Source organism: Curcuma longa, chromosome 11, assembly GCF_044706935.1.
Source record: "Curcuma longa cultivar G26 ecotype Majalengka, Jawa Barat chromosome 11, ITB_CL_G26_1.1, whole genome shotgun sequence".
Classification (NCBI taxonomy): domain Eukaryota; kingdom Viridiplantae; phylum Streptophyta; class Magnoliopsida; order Zingiberales; family Zingiberaceae; genus Curcuma; species Curcuma longa.
The window spans coordinates 2,484,883-2,505,173 of NC_133871.1; the positions used below are offsets into that span (position 1 = coordinate 2,484,883).

At 31.5% G+C, this 20,291-nt stretch overlaps 1 protein-coding gene, 1 long non-coding RNA gene and 3 other non-coding genes across 5 annotated transcripts; 1 reads left to right on the top strand and 4 right to left on the bottom strand.

Moving 5' to 3' along the window:
• Positions 1 to 15,950: 15,950 nt before the first annotated feature.
• On the bottom strand, positions 15,951 to 16,048 carry LOC141842490 (small nucleolar RNA R64/Z200 family). Its single transcript, XR_012602927.1, has one exon. It is a non-coding gene; the product is annotated as a small nucleolar RNA R64/Z200 family (small nucleolar RNA).
• Positions 16,049 to 16,144: 96 nt separating this feature from the next.
• LOC141842491 (small nucleolar RNA R64/Z200 family) lies at positions 16,145 to 16,238 on the bottom strand. Its single transcript, XR_012602928.1, has one exon. It is a non-coding gene; the product is annotated as a small nucleolar RNA R64/Z200 family (small nucleolar RNA).
• Positions 16,239 to 16,306: 68 nt separating this feature from the next.
• On the bottom strand, positions 16,307 to 16,747 carry LOC141842226 (uncharacterized). The gene is made up of 2 exons (XR_012602867.1): positions 16,686 to 16,747; positions 16,307 to 16,584 (listed from the first exon to the last, which is right to left on the bottom strand). It is a non-coding gene; the product is annotated as an uncharacterized LOC141842226 (long non-coding RNA).
• Positions 16,504 to 16,591, bottom strand: LOC141842485 (small nucleolar RNA Z199). The gene has a single exon (XR_012602922.1). It is a non-coding gene; the product is annotated as a small nucleolar RNA Z199 (small nucleolar RNA).
• A 583-nt stretch (positions 16,748 to 17,330) lies between the features above and the next one.
• LOC141837919 (late embryogenesis abundant protein Lea5-D-like) lies at positions 17,331 to 17,695 on the top strand. Its single transcript, XM_074725282.1, has 2 exons — positions 17,331 to 17,383; positions 17,482 to 17,695. The coding sequence occupies exons 1-2, from the start codon at positions 17,331 to 17,333 to the stop codon at positions 17,693 to 17,695; spliced, it is 267 nt and encodes an 88-aa protein (XP_074581383.1).
• The last annotated feature ends 2,596 nt before the right edge of the window (positions 17,696 to 20,291 follow it).

Here is a 20,291-nt window from a genome sequence, read left to right on the forward strand (position 1 = left end):
TCATTAGAAAAGTACTAATAATTAGGGGAAATTTTGAAATCTTAAAAGGCATTTTGATTTTCTTTAATTAAAATTTAGAAAAAAATTATAGAGGAAATTTGAATTTTATTAATACACAATTTTTCATTATGGGTTAAATAAGAAAATAAAAAAACTTTGAAGTAAAATAATTATTCAATGTAGAGGAATACAAATCGTTGACTTCTAAATTTTCTGAGCTACAAAAGAAATTACACGTTGAAATTTATGCGGCAAATAAAAAAAATAAAATTGAAATGAAAAATTATAAATTTTAGAAGCAAAGTGAGAGTTTTAAAACGGCAAGTGTCCTAAAAGACACATTATATTTTTAGAATTTCAAAAAGATGCACCAGCACCTATTTCTCATTATACCCTCCTACATCATCTATTACTTAGAGCGCTATAATTCATAAAAAAAATAATAATTATTTAATTTGGATGTAGATAAATATCTCTCTTCTTTTTTCTCTTAAATTATATTTCGATTTTTCTAATTTAAACTGAACCGATCAAAATAAAAAAATAAAAACTTAATTATATTATCAAAGATTTCATAAAAGATATTAATTATTCAAATTTATTTGTTTAATTTAATCATTAAAGTCATTATCATATAATTTTATCTGTTTTTATTTTTAATTTTAAAACTTTAATAAAAAATTAAAAACTATATAAAAATGGTTAATAAAAAAATAAAAAAACAAATTTTATTTTTTAATACCTAATTACAAAAGATTATAAATAAATAAAATAAAATACTTAATATCTTTTTCTTCTTGGCATTTCTTCAAACACTTGGTATGCCTAAACCTCTAAATCCTTGGATTAGAGATTCTTAGAAGGCCTCGGCCTTGTAACTTTCTTATAATATGATCATATAGTGATAAAACATGCTTTTGATCATATAATATAATTTCTATGCTTAAAAACTGAGATTTCATGCTTAAACTTGGAATAGAGATTTCTAATAAATCTTAAAAACAAGAAACATGCCAAATAAATTCTAAAAGCATGAAAACGACTTCGAAACTACTCTTACTGCAGGTGAGCAGTACTTACCTCGATTCTTGCACTTACTACGTGTAGATCACGGGATTTTAGGGGAAAACCTACGATCTTTGAAGCGTTGTACGCCTTTCCTCCGCGTGGTTGTGCGTGATTCCTCGTGGAAACTCCTTAGGAATCTCCTCTTGGACCACCTTAGGCGTTAGATGTGACCTAGGAGCCTTTGGGGACGCAAAACAGGGGAGGGGAAGCGACGACGGCGAAAATACCTAGGGTTTTCGTCCACCCTCGCGCGATTAATATTTATAAAAATCGCGCATCAGTCGACTGATCTTAACTCCAGTCGACTGATCCCAGTCGACTGATCCATGCTTGTCACTCGACTAATCTTTCTGTTCGTTTCGAATTTTAACATCAGTCGACTGCTATAATATCAGTCGACTGACCTAATTTATAACTAAGTTAACTTAGCCCATTTGGTAGTGCACAGTTTGGTTATTGTGCAGGGTCACAAGTTCGAATCCCCACTGCTCCTTTTTCTTATTTCTTTTTCAAACTTGCTAAAACATCTTTAAAAATTCTAGAAAAATTCTATAAAATTTCTAAAATTATTCTAAGCATTTATAAATAAGTGGGTGAGGACGCGTTCCTACAAGGAACAGTAGGCGCCGGTCTAACCCAGGGTCTCACCGGAGATCCGAAGTTAAGACTCGAAGTCGGTTCGGTGAACCGACTTGTTCTTTAAATGTTGTATTTCGAGCTAACTTGTTGTGCAGGAAAGAAAAGCTCGATGAAAGCTAACTCCGGACGAAAAAGTCAGTTTTTCGGGTCTGGAGTCGACCCAGATGGGCTCTGGAGTCGACTCCAGCCGAATCAGCCGAATTCCGGAAGATAGCGCGTCAAAGTCTTCGCCAACGCGACTGGAGTCGACCCAGATGGGCTTCTGAGTCGACCCAGGTCAAAGAGTTATCGCCGCTGCCGCCACCGCGACTGGAGTCGACCCAGAACCGGATCAGAGTCGACTCAGGAGGGATAAGCGACGAAGCGGATTAAGTTTTATCTGCCACGTCGGCTGGAGTCGACCCAGATGGCGATCTGAGTCGACCCAGGCCGGCTATATAAGGCATCCGCGAGCAGCAGCCAACACATTCAACGCAAACGCTTCCAAACTTCGTTCCCGTGATTCCCGAGCCTTCCAACTTCGACGTCGGTGCTGTGCCTGCCTCAAGCAACTGTCCCTAACACCGAAAACGCCGAATTCAACGTCCGGGGAGCGAAAGTTTGGTAACAATTGTCTTTAATTTCATATCATTACTGTAATCGACCTTTGTACTTGGTTTTTCGATACACTTGCTGCCGGACAGGGGCAAGTGAATTAGTGAATTGCCCAACGTAAACGGTCAAGGACCGTGGGCCTTGGAGTAGCAGCGTTGCGCTGTGAACCAAGTAAAAACAAAGCGTGTTATTTACTTTACTGCTTTTCATTTCGACAGTTATTACTTTATTTGCTTCCGCATTCGCACTCGAGTTTTACGAAAATCGAAAAGCGTTCAAACACGCTATTCACCCCCCCCCCCTCTAGCGTGTTTCCGATCCTACAATTGGTATCAGAGCGGGGGTTCTTGAAAACAGTGCAACCACTGATTCAAGACGCTTTTTCAAATTTTTTTTCTTTTCGCTTATTTTTCCCGCACTACTAATCCAAGACCAAGTCTTGGAATATTTTCTCTCTTGTTTTCTTGTGTGCATATATCAATGGCCCAACAAGAAGGCTCGAGCACCGCACGACCACCGTTGTTTTCCGGTGACGACTTTCCATACTGGAAAACCAGGATGGAATGTCACCTGAAAACACAAGTGGAGATGTGGATCATCATCCAGACGGGATTCACAATCCCAACTGGCAATGATGGAAAACCACTCTCCTGCGAGCTCTGGGATACCGCCACGATGAAGAAAATTGAGGCAGACGCAAAGGCCACCCAGACGCTCCAATGCGGTTTAACCAAAGAAGAACTGAACCGAGTTGGCCCGATCAGCAGTGCCAAAGAGCTGTGGAACAAGCTAATCGAACTTCACGAAGGCACCTCCGACACCAAAGTAAGTAAGCGTGATTTATTAATCAATAAATTATATAATATAAAAATGCTAGAAGGAGAGTCGGCAAGCGGGCTGCATGCAAGAATCAAGGACATCCTCAACGGTCTGCACTCAATAGGAGAAAGAGTCGACAACCGCGACATAATAAGGTACGCACTTAAGGCATTTCCCCGGAATACCTTATGGGCATCAATGGTAGATGCCTATAAAGTTTCCAGGGATCTTAATAAAATTAAATTAGACGAGTTGTTTTCCGAATTTGAATTACACGAACAGTCTAATACGGAAGTGCAGGAGAAAGGTATTGCTCTAATTGCAGGTTCCGAGCCAAAAAGACGTAAAGTACCGGAAGAATCAGAGTCATCGGATACCGACGGAAACGAGGACGTCACAACCGAACTAGTAAATCTAGTTCGCAAAATGTTCCGGAACAAACGAGGAGTCCGCCGATCGCGGACGAAAGGGGCATTTCATTGCCGACTGCCCCCGGAAGAACCAAAAACGGAAAGTTCTCAAGGCGACGTGGGACGAGTCATCATCCGAGGAGTCGGACGAAGAACCAACGAAGAGCTTCCTCGCGCTTCCGGCTCAAAATGATCCAGACGAAAGCGACTACGACTCGGACGACGAAAGCCACGGATCCGTATCCGTTTCCGAAGGTTCGAAATCCACTGTAAGTTACAATAGACTATTTTCGATAATTATTACTTTAAGTAAAAAAGTAGCCAAGTCCGAGGCTAGAGCGACTCTAATTCGTTGCCCCTCCATTGTTGGTGTTTCTGAAATTTTAAGATTTCGATATACCTTTACATCTTCAGGACCAAATAGAACATAATGACCTGATGATGTTAATTGAGCCACAGATAGCAATTCTTCTTCATTTCTGGGACATGATAGACATCTTGAAGAGGCACTGGGTTAGAATTATATCGAGGTGTAATTACCATCTTACCAATATGAGCTATTGGTAACCTTGAGTTATTGGCTGTAACCATACGAGCTCCCTTGTATTCAGATAAGTTTTGCAACTTTTCTTTGTCACCCGTCATGTGATTTGAGCAGCCTGAATCTATGATCCAGTCCTTTTTGTAGTCAATATGTTCTGGCGTTGTTGTGAAAGCTAATTCTTTTTCCTCCGTAGCTATCAAAGCTTCAACATCCCAATCATCTTCTTCGATATTCTCCTTAGAATTGGAAGTAGCAGTATTACTTTGAACAAACTTTTTCTTGGACCAACAATCTTTTGCCATGTGGCCCACCTTCCCACAATTGTAGCATTCACCAACAAACTTTCTACGATCAATATAATTTTTCGAGGCTCCCCCTGGATGAGGACCTCCATTTCCTTGATAGCGTTTCACTTTGTCGCCATCCCTTTTAAATCCACCACCAGTGTGCCGCTTGAAGTTGCCTTTACTTTTGCTGGTGTAGAGCGCTTCCTCTTCACCTTTTAGTGAGACTCCTCCCATTTGCTTAGTCATAGCTTCTTGCCCTGCAAGTAAATTTTCAAATTCAAGAAGTGATGGTTGTGTTGGCCATCCTTGTATTGCAGCAACAAACCCTCGATATTCTGGCTTCAAACCATGAATAATTATTCTTTTTATCCTCGTTTCTCCAATAGGAGCTGTTGGATCTAATTCTGAAATTTCACGACATATCAACTTCACCTTGTGGAAGTATTGGGCAATCGTCTTGTCATGTTGCGCTATTGACAATAGCTCGTTCTCCAGAAGTTGCAATCTTGCATCATTTTTCTTTGAAAAAAGTGTAGCAAAGATATCCCATACCTCCTTTGGTGTTTTGACATCTCGGATGTGCTCCAACATTTCTTCTTCAATTGTGATCTTTAAAGCAAACATTGCTTTACCTGCCTTAATCTTCCATTTTCGCAAGGTGCCATTGGCATCTTCTGCCGGCTGCGTAGCTTCACTACCACCGACAACCTCCCAAAGATCTTGACCTTGTAGGTAAGACTCCATACATGTTGTCCACGTGTTGTAGTTTTTGTTGTTGAGCTTCTTGATTCCTCCTACGACTTGAAGATCGCCCATCGTGTCGAAAAGGCTTTGATTATACCAAACAAGTTTGATTCACAAACTTATAAAGTATAAAACTCCTCGCAATTCAAGATAGCTCCACCAAGAACAATCCCTGATCGTTCTGCTCTGATACCAATTGTTGAGAATCGGACCGCCAAACAAGTAAATAAATTACTTGTATTACACCCACACTAAAAATACTACAACACTTTTGTGGATCACTCACGAGGAAGAAAAAGAACAACTCACAATTTATCTCACAAATTTATTTTTTTATTGATGAATGAATGAATAAAACTACTAGCAGGGGAGAGTATTTATAGTACTCACCATGCAATCTACACCGTTCAATAAAAATAAATCCTAACCGTAGAAAAGTCTCATTCTTATCCATTGAATGAGAGAAACACTCCCTACCATACATTTATTTCTATCTCTTACCAAGTCGTCATCCATATCCATTAGATAGGAAAATTATTTCTATCTATAAGATTAGAAAAATATTCCTATCCATAAGATTTATCTTATCCATTGATGGGTTGAGGGTTGATCCTCAACAGAGCACACGATTTATCATAGGGACGAGATTTGGCAGACAAATGTGGAGGGGCATAACAGGTATTAGGTACGTAATTTAGTAATTTTGAAACTTACCTGCGTGATTTAGATATTCTAAAACTTTATCTATGTGGTTCAGTAATTTACCAATATAATCCCCATATACAATGAACATTCCTTACTTTGACTCACAATGCTTTCTATTTTTTTCCTTATACTTTTAGATCAATTATTCGAGAAAATGTATCTTTTATTGTGGGTCTTTCATATATATAAATTTAAATTGTTTCATGATTTATATGAACTTACAATTTTTTCATCAATCATTCAATCCTCTATTTCTTTAGACATTTTTATACCTCTATTAAATATCATCTAATATAATTATTTTTTATTTTTTAATCTTATTTAATATGTATTCTACTTCTAAAATTTAAAATATACTCATTTGACTTATTCAAATAAAAATAATTTTTTCATTGCTCTTTTATTTTCTCATTCTTCATCAATACCTTATTAAATTTATTTTTATGGATATATTTTATTTTAAAAAATAATTTTTTTCTCTCGCTTCAACTATTCTATAAATATTTATTCCCCCTACTTTCGTAAAATTACCAAAAAGAGTTCAAAAACTGTATTCATTCAATATTTTGTATGTACAATAACTTATTTATTCTGTCTTCATTTTATTGATGTACATCCTCTTAACTCCCACTCTTGGCTTATCAAATATCAAATCGTAATGCATTTTTTTCTAATTCTTGTACTTCTAACCTCTCAAATATTTCATTTATCATCTTTAACTTACCTCACTTATTTAGTTATTTTCTACTATATGTATATCTAACATTATTAACCTATTAAATATTAAGCTTTCTCTTAAAGACCTTAATCTTTTTTTACCTCTAAAGTGAAACTCTTCTCATGATTAATTTCAATGCACTGGCGTGGCCAATGCTAGGCTACACTAGGCTAGAGCCCAGTGCAGCCCAGCAATTTTTAATTTAATATATTGAAACAAAATTTAAAAAATTAAAATAGTCTAGTCCATCTATACTAATTTAGCCCAGGGTAGTTGAAGATCTTGGTTACGCCATTGTTTCAAAGTAACCCTAAAAATTGTAAACCATGTTAAATCACTATGTTACTCTAGACCCAACCCCAGGTCGGATCCGACCCAGACTCGGCCTGAACCCATAACAGGGTCAACGAACTGGGTACCAAGTCGGAATCATAACCTACTCGGTAGGGTGTCTGGTCGATTACGATTCCACAACCCATTAAAAATTGTTGAACCAATGGTTAACCATCGGTTTGGCCCACCGATTTAGGATTTTTTTATGTGACCACTGGAAATCTATGGTTTCAACCGTTGGAATCGTCAGGCGATTCTAGCCATTGGGTTTTTTTATTTTTTTCGATGGTTAAGATCATTTGATCATTTTTTGATCAATGGCTACGATTTAGTGTCTGTTACTTACCAAACTCTATAAATAGAGAGCTTATTTCATTATTTCCACACACATCTTCTCTATTTTCATTCTTAATTCCACAATCTCTACACACTTTTGACTTCAATTCTACACACTTTCGACTTCCACTTCCGAGTTTCGATTATAATGAAAGGAGATCGAGAAGCTTCATCATCTCAATCTTGGAAGGGTAAGGAAATAATGAATTTGAATGAGGATCTCAATCTCAATATTCAATCCACCGATGATGAGACCGAGCTACTTCTGTCACCCGATATACAAGGAAGTATTGATGCAATTACTTGTAAGGTTCGAGAAAAGTTTCTCCTTTAAAATCTTCTATTTATACTAAATATTTTAAGAATGTCACTCTTTTGTCGAGAGAATTGGATGCAAAATGTAAGCACTACGATACTTCATACAAATTCTAAGTCGGCGGTGGCTATGTGTTGTTAAAACGACACATAGAAATAAAGCACCTGACGGAATATGGAATTGACCATTCTTAAGTACAATTATCTAGATTTTCTATTAGTGGAAGTACTGATTCTAATTTATTTTTATATTCTGATAATAAATTAAGAGAATCATTGGCTAGATTTGTTTCCTAGAATATTTTTCATTTAGTTTTAGATCTAAATACACTTTTAAAGATTTTTGTAAAGAATCTCTTAATCCATCTGCTAAATGTCTTCTTCGAACTACACTTACTCGTACAATTAAAAAATTAGTAAAATAAAAGAAAATTTTAATTGAAGAATTTAGTAAATTAAATAATAAAGTTTCTTTATGTTTCGATATTTGGAGTGATAATTGACAAACACATTTATTTATGGGTGTGACTTATCATTAGATCGATAACTTCTAGAATATTCAAAAAGATTATTAGTTTATAGAGTGTTTGATGAATCACATACTGCTCACAATATATCATAATTATTATATTTGATTTTAGAAAAATATAGATTTATGCGTGAAATATTCAATATCATTTAATAATGTTAGTTATAATACCGCTAGTATTAATAAACTAAAATTTATATGTTAATCTATTATTGGTGGTTTATTTTATCATTTGTTGCGTATGTCATGTTTTAAATTTATATGTTCAAGATGGATTAAGAATTTTAAAAAATTATATTAAATCAATTAGAACTGCTATTTCTATTTATGATCACATCCATCTATAATGAAACAATATGGTAGATTTTGTAAAACTAATGGAATGAGACCTAAAAAAATTTTCACATGACATACCACACATTGGAATTCAACATATTAATTGTTACAAATTTATTTCAATATAAATAGTTATTATATTTATTTCTACACAAACTATTAAAAATATTAATATATATATATATATATTCATATCAATGGAATATTTGTAGTAGTATTTATAAAATTTTAAAAATATTTAATTTTATAACCGAACAACTTTTATATTTTTATTATTCTACTTCTCATTTAATTTTTTGTAATGTAGTATTAGTTTTAAATGAAAAATAGTAATAATGAATTTTTATTTTCTTGTGTATTAGCAATGAAAGCGAAATAGAAAAAAAAAATTTTTCATATTCTTGAAATTTATTTAATTGTATTTGATTTAGATCCTAGATATAAATTAAAAATTTTATAAGAAATGTTAGTTTTGTACTATGACGTTTTAATTCTAATTAAAGATTCTTCTTCTCCTAATCCTAATAATATTATATATAATATTAAAAATTATTTATATGATATTTATAAAAAAATATAATATAAAATATGGAATACAAATTAATATTTGTGAAACATAATTTTTAGTAATAATAACGTAAAATTTATAAAAATATATATAATTTTTATTAAAAATGGATGAAATATCTATGAGGGTCCTCAAGTTCCACATAAGAATTTAATAATTATTTTATGACTTCTTTTAATTTTAATGAAATAGATAGCAAAACAGATTTCGATATCCTAAAATGATGGTCACAAAAGGCCCAGATTGTTTCCGTCATGTCCATGATCGCTAAAGAAATTTTAACATGTTTAGTGTCAATAGTTACTGTGGAATAGATATTCAATGTTGACGATACCATATTGGATGAACTACGATCAACTTTATCTCTCAACTTGTTCGAAGCTCAAGCATTACTCAATAGTTAGATCAGAGTTGAAAAATGAATATAAGGAATGCAAGTTTCAATGACGAAGTTGAAAATTTGATATCGAAGAAACAAATACTATAGGTACTAGAAACGGAAATGAATAGTAATATCACTTTTTAAAATAAAAGGATAAGAGAACTATATGAATTTTGATTTTTCTATACCTAAGGAGATATATAGATAACTTAAATAAGTATAAATTATTTTTAATTTTTATTTTTTTATGAATTTATAATTTTAAATTTTTTTAATATAATAATATTGAACCGTAATGATCCATAAATCAAACTATAAATTTTGGACGGTTAAAATTAAAAATTGATCTGTCAAAATTAGTCGAACTGTCAATTTTGAATTATTGGATCTATGTTATTTTTATATTATTTACACTGCTTATTTAATGCGCTTATCCATCCGAGAACCTTATTTCTATTATTCTGTATTCTATATTCACCGATCTATTACTTATTCATTATAAACTTTAATTCTTATTTCAATTATTCTATTCACCGACCTATTACTTATTCATTATAAACTTTATTTCTATTATCTCGGTTTTCTTCTTTAACTCATTTTATAAGATATTATTTTTAAATCATTACTTTTATTTATTACAAATCTTTGCTTTAGATTTTTAATAAATATAATGATCATTATTCCTTCTAAAAAAGAATTTAATTTATTTTTATTTAACAGCCTAATACAACCCAGTTTAACCTGATTTTTAACAATTGATTATAAGTTTTGAATTATAATTTCCAGACAAACTTAAATAATCTATAAATAAATGAGCAAAGGCACGAACTATCAAGTATATAATAAATTCATAAATAAATAATAAATAAACTTATAAACAAATAACCTCACAAACAAATCTATAACAATATTTTACTATACGGTATCTTGATTTTGCATATTACCTAAAATACGTAATCCATATTTGAATGGATCAAATCGCGTATCCATTCTCATTCTTTTTTCCATAATACTCCTCTATCTTTTCAGTATTTATCCGAACAAAAAAAATTCAAAGCGTTTGAAGCTTTTTATTTTTTTCGTTAAAAAAATCTAATCTTTTAGCCCTCCTTTATCTCCGTCTTAATGAATTTCCTCCACCGTCCCTTTCACCTTTGCTTAGCGGCGCAAAAAGACAAGGTAAGTTGGCAAAGCTAATCACGAGGGAGAAGATGAACGCTTTCGAAGGATAAGACTAACTTCGTTGATTCTTCCCTAGAGGATGACTCCGATCGAAAGAGTGTCGATGCATCCCGGTGCAGGGGTGGCTCAAGCCTCCTAGAGACCCTAGGCGAAATTTTTTTTAAATAATTATTATTATTTTAAAAAATTTTCTCTCACCTTTTTTCATTTAAATTAAGATAAACTTCTTTTTGTCCTATAGTATTATTTTGTAATTCAATTGATTTTTCATTTAAATTTTCAATTATATTATTTTTGGAGTTTTGATTTTTACTATTAATAATAAATTTATCAAGTGCATCTTTTTGAGATTGATTAAATTCTTCTATTTTTCTTTTTTTCATACGTTTTGTATATCCAAAATCATTTTTTTTTAGCAGACATATTTATATTCAAATAATAATAATAAAAATATAAGTCCCTACTATTTTATGGAAATAAAAATATTTTAAAATTAAATAATAATAAAATCTAATTTATGTCTTATAATTTTAATCTAATGATATTTCAAAGTTCGACAAATGACCTGTAAAATTTGAAACTAGAATTATTATATTGATGAAATTTCATCATAATTAAAATATGAGAGTAATTTAGTAAATAAAGATGAAATATTCAGAATAAAAAAATCTAAAATTTTGAGAATAAAGATGAAATATTCAGAATAAAGATGAAATATTAAATAAATCACACGTTTCTAATGTGAACTGACAAGATTATAAGTTTACAATAAGAATCAGAAAATAAGAAATTAACAGAAGCATAAAAAAAAGATTTGATAGGGAAATGAGGAAGGCGATACCTTTAGGTCTTAAGATCATCAAAAAATCTGTAACAAAGACTTTTTATTCTGATCGTTCCTCTCCTTACACCCCATGATCTCGAAAATATTTTGAGGAGAGAAAATAAGCTATCAAATAAGTAAAATGTTTGAAGTTGAGTAAAATAGGTTGTTAAGTTAATAAGGAAGGAAGGAGAGGAATATAAAGAAACTAGTAAATTAGAGTTTTAAAAATTAAATAATATTAAATATATTGGAATCATACCAAATCTCTACAAAATCCAATGATCATGCAAAATCTTTCCAAAATTCAATAAAGATATTTTAATAATTTTTTATTCTCTTAATATATATATATAATAATTAATATATAAAAAAATGAGCCCCTCTAAATTTGCATAGGCTTAATGTAGGCATAGGCCTTAATGACCTATGCCTAAAGCCGGCACTGTCCCGGTGGTGAAGTTTTTTATTTCAAATCAAAGATATGAACTTTAATGAAATATTAAGGCGCAACTAAAAGCACAACTAAAGGCAGAGACGAAGACGAGTATTGCTTAGTTGTTTGTGAAGGTTAACATGATGGATAAGACTCCTTATTTAAGAAAAATTGACCTCAAGTTTATAAAGGATACAAGGAGCTTAAGGACCTTAGATAGCATATTCCAATGATTTTCTTTAAATAAACAAGTATAACTTAATTATTGCTATAATCACAAACTAATATATTTATATTTCTCAATAATTATTATTATAAATTATTAATTCTCAAATTTTATAGGAGAAGCATTAAGAAAAGAAGATTGCAAATGTGAATAAATCATCACGTACGTATTAAGAAAAGAAGATTGTAAATGTGAATATATCATTACTTACAAAAATAAAAATGATGATTTGATATTGATTGAAAATGTTCCTTTTAAATGAATATCATGCACTAACTTATGTATGCTTAATATTTTTTTATAAATTAATAAAAAAAACTTTTTAATTGTTATTTATAAAATATTTATATCTTCTTTTCTTACAAGATAACAAAAAGTCAATCGTATAAAAAAATATAAATACTTTATCGTTCCTATTTAGACAAGAAATTAATATATAAAAAAATTATAACACAAGATGCTAAATATTATTTAAATATGCATTTAATCCAAAATATCATATGATTATGTTATATATATTTTTATAATTTATCAAATTTAAAATGTATCATTTAAAATTTATTTCTTCCTATGAGAAAAAAAGAGAAAAAATTTATTAATTTGAGACCCATTATAATTTATTTATTATAAATTAATATTTAAAATATTATAAAATAATCATATTTTTATTTTTAAAAAATATTTAATCTTTATTTCAAATCATTTCAAAAACTCTTAGGATACCCTTGATTTAAATTATCATATATATTAATTATTTAATTATCTGATAATCATATAATTAAGATTATGAAATATCAAATATAACATAATATTATTTGATTCAACTTATTTATTTAAATGAACAAAACATAATTAATTTAATATTTACTATATTATTTTTTATTCAAATAAATTAAATTAAATTAATAATATTAATAAATTAATAATATATCAAAAAATAAATATAATTTATTTATACTTTTTTAAAATTTAAAATAAATTTATATATTTTTAATAAAATAATTATTTTAATAAAATAATTCATTTAATTTTTTTAAAATTTAAAATAAAATTATATATATTTTAAAAATAATTCATTAAAATAAATATTTTAATAAAATGATTTATTAAATCAATAAATATAATTCATTAATTTTATTTTAATAAAATAATTTATTAAATTAATAAACATCATTTATTAATTTTATTTTTTAAAATTTAACATAAATTTATATATTTTTTAATAAAATAACTCATTAAAATAATTATTTTAATAAAATAATTTTTAAATTAATAAATATAATTTATAAATTTTTATTTTTTAAAAATTTAAAATAAATTTTTATATATTTTAAAAAATTTCATTAAAAAAATTATTTTAATAAAATAATTAACTAAATTAATAAATATAATTTATTAATTTTATTTTAATAAAAATAATTTATTAAATTAATAAATATCATTTATTAATTTTATTTTTTAAAATTTAACATAAATTTATATAATTTATATAAAATAATTATTCTAATAAAATAATTTATTTAATTAATAAATTGAATTAATTAATTTTATTTTTTAAAATTTAAAATAAATTATCTTTTTTAAATTTATAAAATTTTAAATTAAAATTTTTAAATTAATTAATTAAATTTTAATTAGATTTTATAATACTAAGGATAATATGAAAAAAAATTTATTACTAAAAAAATGCTAAAATAATCATATTCTTAAATTATAATTACTTATTGATGTTATTATATTATTTAAAAATCAATCAGAACCCTTTCAATCCATTAATTATTTTTGAAAATCCACTTATAAACCTTGATTATTCAAAAACTTAAAAAATTATTAACATAAAAAAATAGAAATCCAAAAACCTAATTCACGATGTCAAAGGGTGAAAAATCATTTAAACTTTAAGATCATCTCTCTTGAATAAAAATTGTGCCCTCAATTGAGTCTTGACATTTCATTTTGATTCTCCCTAAAACATACAAAATTTCACCACCAACAGCATCAAAGCCCGACAGATCAAATCACAATTAGATGTCCTTGACGTATCTTGCCAAGGCTTCCATATAAGTCACTTTCTTTTAAATCTAGAATAAAACACCATTAATTTCTAGAGCCATCTCTAACCGTCACCAACTTTCTTTTCACCATTGGATAAAGGAAACTAATTAAGACAAAGATGAAGGACCGAGATAAAACGCTCCAAAATTTTTTTTGTTGAGATGAACAGTGAAAGAAAGAAAGGTTATGAAAAAATAATACATACACATCCAAATACACAGTTCAATAAAACACCAAATCTATAATATTCAATTAAATTTCAAAATACAAAAACTTCAAAGGAATAATCAAGCTAAAATTAAAAGCTCAATAATTTTTAATAATTCTTAAACAAAGTAAGCTTGATTTCAACTATAATTACCTTGTTAAAAAACAAACCAAAACTCAAGAGGAATTTCAACAACTTAATTACCGAGCAATCATAAACAAAGCAAAATTTAGAAAGCTTGAACTGATTTACAATCATAGCGTTTTGTTGTTTTTGTGGGAGGCCATTTCTGATGGGTTTATGGCTTTAATAAACGGTCATTGTGATTTATTAACTAAGCAACTTTAGAAGAATTCTTTTAGTCAAGAACAGTTCTTAGGCAAGCTAAAAACGTATGTTAAAGAATGTCATCTCAAGTTTTATTTCCTCTAGATGAAACCGTTGTTATTAAGCTGGTAAGTTAAAATAAAATTTACTTGAAAGTTCTTCAAAAATTGAAATATCTCTGTATGTGTATCGTTGTCTACTTTAAAATCCCAAAGTAGATAAATTTATTTGTCGACAGCTTCTAGCTCAGCCTCACATTCAAATCAACTTGAACATGTTCAGATCAATTTGGCCTCACATTCAGATCAGCTCGATCACATGTTCAAATCAACTCAGCCACATATTCAAATTAACTCAACCATATGCTCAAGTCAGTTCGACCAAATCAACTCGACCACACATTCATGTTAGCTCAGCTACATATTCAGATCAATTCGATCAAGTCAACTCGATCACACATTCAAATCAACTCAACCAGATATTCAAGTCAACTTGATCAATAACACCAACAACTCAACCACTCACATTCTCGTTTAGCCATTCTAAAGATCAGAAGACAGCTAAGCACAAGACAGTTAAGCACGAGAATGTCGCCAAAGAGATAAGGATGATTATTGTGTTTCCAAATCTGATCTCCAAAAAATCCACATAAGCATGTGCACAATCGTCAAATAAAAATCATCAATCCTGCTAAACCATTAAATGTTTAAAAATCATCAAAGATCATGCCTTTAATAATGCATTAACAACTAAACACACATGTTAATCTTCAAAATTACACTTCCTCTACTATTACATAAACCCCCCCTAGATATAAAAAAAACACTCTCTCTCTCAAATTCTTTACACCTACATTCTACTCCTTTTTGTTCTCTCCTGACTTGAACGTCAAAATCGCCGCATCGAGAATCCCTAACATCCTATTAATCCGCTCGTTCAATTCTTTTCTTCCTCAAATTCTTCTCATCGTTAGAACCAACAAAAATTGAAATGACCATCGATAGCATCCAACCAAAATATTTACTCATTTTCTTACCCTTTAGATACAATTTGATATCTTTTCTTCTGCAAAACATAGCTTCCAAGGCAACAATTTCCTACAAAACTATTAACATAAATTTGATGATAATTTCTTACGTTTCTTTATTCCCTTCTCTTTAAAGTTCTAGGTTCTACGGAATGTAGGGAGGACAATGCCCCTATTGCCAAAAATAGCATGTAGACGAATATAGAATTTACGTAGATTAAATGAGCTAAATAGTTCTAACATCTTTTTAAAAACTTAGACATAAAATTGATCTAAGGTTTCAGGTCGAACAATAGACGAAAAAAAGAAACAAATTCATTTGGATTATTACGCAAAGACGTCTGGCTCAGAATGAATGAAATATATTCTCATTGGTACGACGTATCTCAGAAGTCTGACATGCGAAGATTATGTTTCATCATTCATCATAGCAAGAATTAGGGCAAACAAGAGGGAAACCCGCAAAATAAACTAATTTAACCGCAGAAGAAAAAAGAATTAGTTCATTTTGCGGTATAACAGATTCAGTCACAATGCATTCAGAATAAATGAAATATCTTCTCATTGGTAAAACGTATCTCTGAAGTCTGACATGCGAAAATTATGTTTCATCATTCATCATAGCAAGAATTAGGGCAAACATGAGGGGAAACCGCAAAATGAACTAATTCAAAACATCCAAATCAATACCAAAATGATATCACAGAAAACCCTTTTAATTTGCTTACTTTGGGATCAGAATTGGTATAATAGATTCAGTCACAATGCATTCAGAAACACGGACCAAATAACTTGCATCATATCCCAACTCGCGAAAATAACTAGATACTGAATGATCGCAAAAAAAAAACGACTAAAAAATTACATGATATTTGTTAAAAGATATAAGATGGATCATCAGAGGTTTGTGACGAATCATGGGTTGCAACCCCATCATATTGTTGCAGTTTTTATTTCTTTTCTTGCTCATCAACTGATCCACCCACAATAGTTAACTTAAAGTCTGAAACCCCAAAGCAAAGAAGAGAAAGTAGAAAGTAGTAGGCGACGAGGAATAGGCGAAAGAATGCAAACCAGCAGAAGGAGACAAGGCAGTCAGCGAAAGGAGGTCTGCTCCGTCTGTTGAGGTCTCGCCGCGCGGATGTGGGAGATTGATATCGGGAGATGTATTTATAGTGTGCCGAAGAAACCCTAAATCTAAGTGGTTTCGATCAATACGGCTAGACCGGCTCTGTTCGGTTTGTCTCCCTAACCCGCATCGGCTAATTTAGTAGTTAGGCCGGCGGCCATATCTCATCCACTCCAAAGTTTAAGGGTGTTTGATTTGAGTTTAAGGGTGTTTGGTTTGATTTTTTTTTAAAAAAAATATTATTTATTTTATGTTTTCAATTTCATTCTTTAAAAAATGAAAAAAGTATTCTCTAAGAAAATAGAATTTTATCATTTTAGGTAGAAAATAAAAATAAAAGAGAAATGTAAAAATACGGTATTTTCCCCCTTCTTCATCATTTCCGTTCCCTTCCGTTCAATCAAAATCCAAAGTTTTATCCTCTATAAATATCCAAACCAACATTACATCCTCTCTCAAACCAAGCAGTAGAAACCAAACACTGATAGAAGTGAAAATCGAGGAAGGAGATCAATCAAACGACTGGCTCGACTCGGTCCTTTCTTCAAACCCAACTCATACAAGAAAGAAACAACCAAGCTTTTTCAGCGATGGCTCGTTGTCTCTCCACCCTCTCCCAAGGCATCATCGTCTTTCTTAATAGGTATGCCACAGCTTTTTAATTTTAGCTTATATAGTAGTCTCCCCTTATACGTGCAGTATAATGCTAACTTAATGAATGATGCATTATAATGGATTCAGAAGGGCATACTTCGCCGTAGCATCGGCGACGGAGAAGAAGACAATGGTGGTGATGAAATCCTCCAACACCACTTGTTCTACTTCTGCTTCCATTTCTTCGTCATCGTTACTGAATTCTTGGGTGCCAGATCTGGTGACAGGTTATTACAGCCCCAACAACGTGGGCCCGCAGGTTGACGCGGCGAAGCTCCAGGAGAAGCTTCTCTCTCGCTAGCGCTCCTGCTACAGTAACTTTGGACTTTGTTGCTTTATATCTAATTATTTTCTGTAAGATAGAAGAGAGAAAAAACAGAGTGTTCTGCTATACATCATTTTTATATATTTCCATATATTATGATTAACATTTAGGAAAAGGATATTATTATTATTATTATTTGATTTCTATCTTCAGTAGTTTTTGATGTATGAAATTAAATCTTTTAACAGATTGAAAAATTAAGCAATAAATGTGGGGCAGGAATGTAAACAAACAAAAAGAGATATCTTAGTAGTTTTCAGTAAAGGAAGAAGAAAAATAAAGTGCATGAAATAAAAATGATTTTAGCAAAAGTTGCCAGTCAAGGATGCGTTAAAAAAATAAGTCCTTTGTTAAAAATATAATAATTCAACCGCTGACTAAATCTGATTGAGGTACACTAACTAGATGGTATGCTTTGGATTTCCTGTTTACTTGGATGATTTCTCCTCTTTCTCTCGGACAAGAGAAAAAATATTAATCTTATAATATATTTTTATATTGCATTTGATTTATAGAACTAACATTTTTATATTTGATAGAAAATTTTATTATGAAATTATTTGATAGAAAAATTTATCACGAAATATCTATTCATATAAAATAATTATTTTAAATTCAAATGAAATAATTATTCATTAATCTATTTCGAAACTAACTTTACTTATATATTTCATATTCTTTCCTATAACATAATCGATTGTTTTAATAATTTAATTAGACCAACTAAATAATAAATTGATTCGGTCGGTACTCGTATAGATTTGATCAATTAATCTAATTATATTGAACGCTCCAAACTATTTTGAAAATATCTTTTATTAAAAAAATTATTTTATTTATAATTTTTCATATTAACAAACTAAACGTATTTTTTATTTTTTTTTCTAAAAAATAAAAAATAGTATATCATACCAAATGCATTTTCTGTTTTCTAAAAATTAGATTAAAAAAATAAAAAAATAGAAATAGAAAATGAAAAAAAAAAATAGAAAAAAAAATTTCAAACCAAATGCCCCCTTACTTATTTTACATCGTCGCATCAGAGACCAGAGCCGGCCATGGGTTAGGACAACCAGGGTAGTTGCTCATGGCCCATAAATTAGCAGGGCTTATAAATTAGTAGGGCAATCTAGGCTCCAGTCATGTGGTGGATCTGGGCAGTCGCCGCCAATTTTGGTTGTAGGGACAGAGCTCGTAGGCGAGGCTCAGCGCCTCGGCCTTCTTCTCGAACGCCAGAGACGGCACCGTCGCCAGGCCAACAATGCCGACGGCGCCCAGCGGTTGGACCACCCCTGGCCCCTACACGAAGCACGACGCCACTCGCTGGAACGAGTGCCCAACACCAGCGCGCACACCTTCAGCTCTGCCAGAAGCGCCGACGCCAACACCCGATCGCGGCATGCCACCGCCTGCACTAGCCTCATCCCGCGCACGAGATGAGTATGGATCTGCACTAGCAAATTTAAACCTCATCCCAATGGGTGGCTCGCCCGCGCTTCCACGGGCGACCTCCTCCATCCCAGCATCAGCTTCTTGCATTTCCCCGAGCACCTCCTGGGCAGAAAACTGTTGCTTGTAGTTGTCGACGAGGTCGATGATATTGCGGAATTGGAGCTTGCGAGCGCACTTCGCATGGTCTCCAGTGGTATTCTTCTCAAAATGGGCGATGCTTGCGCCATGATTAGTGGCCCTTATCTTCTTTCCATACCTGAGCTCTGGGGGAGGAGAGAACCATGACAAAGTGTGATCCCATGTAGGCAGGTAATAGATAATTTGGTTTGGATCCAACTTAGATATGCTTGAGAGATTGAAGTCAGTGCCACTCTCGTCCACTTCCTCATTGTAGTTCATCTACTGTTGCTCTTCTTCTGGGCTGTTCACGTACGGGAATGAAGGAGTCATTTGATCGAACACTTTTGCTAAGGTACTGCCTCCGTCTCTTCTTGCATAAACTTATTTTTAGGAACTAGCAAAGAGGAGCACCTATGAAGCTATTTATGCACTTCTAAGATATTTAAAAAACCAATTTTCCCCCTTGCTTGACCAACAAACAAAACAGCATAAGAGATTAAGTGTTTGTCCTATTGAAGATTTCATTGGCACCAAAAAATATAACAATTTTAGGCCACTTGGGCAATGCCATAGCGTGTAAATTTTAATAGAAGGAAGAGTACAAGCATACGTACTAGAGGCTTGAGCGTTTTAAAATGCTTTGCTCCCTTCCCATGCAACATTGGAGTTCCATTTGGCACTGAGTATGATATTCCTTGAGAGAAAATTGCAATTTGGTGGTTGAGTTTGATCTCGTTTTGAAAAAAATAAAAATTCACTTCGCTCGATAATTTTAACTTTTAGAATGCCTCCTCAAGTTTCAATGTTCTCAAATCATCTTAGACTATTCTTAGCTTGATTCTATGGAGCTAAGCTTAGTTGAGCTGAGCTTGATGGTGTTTAAGTATGTCTGGCTATCTCGGATTCTATCCGCTCCGAAAAGCATAGAACTCCACAGGACAAAAATTTTTATCCCGCCTGGATCAATTGACAAAGTCTACAAAAGACTAAGTCAATCAAT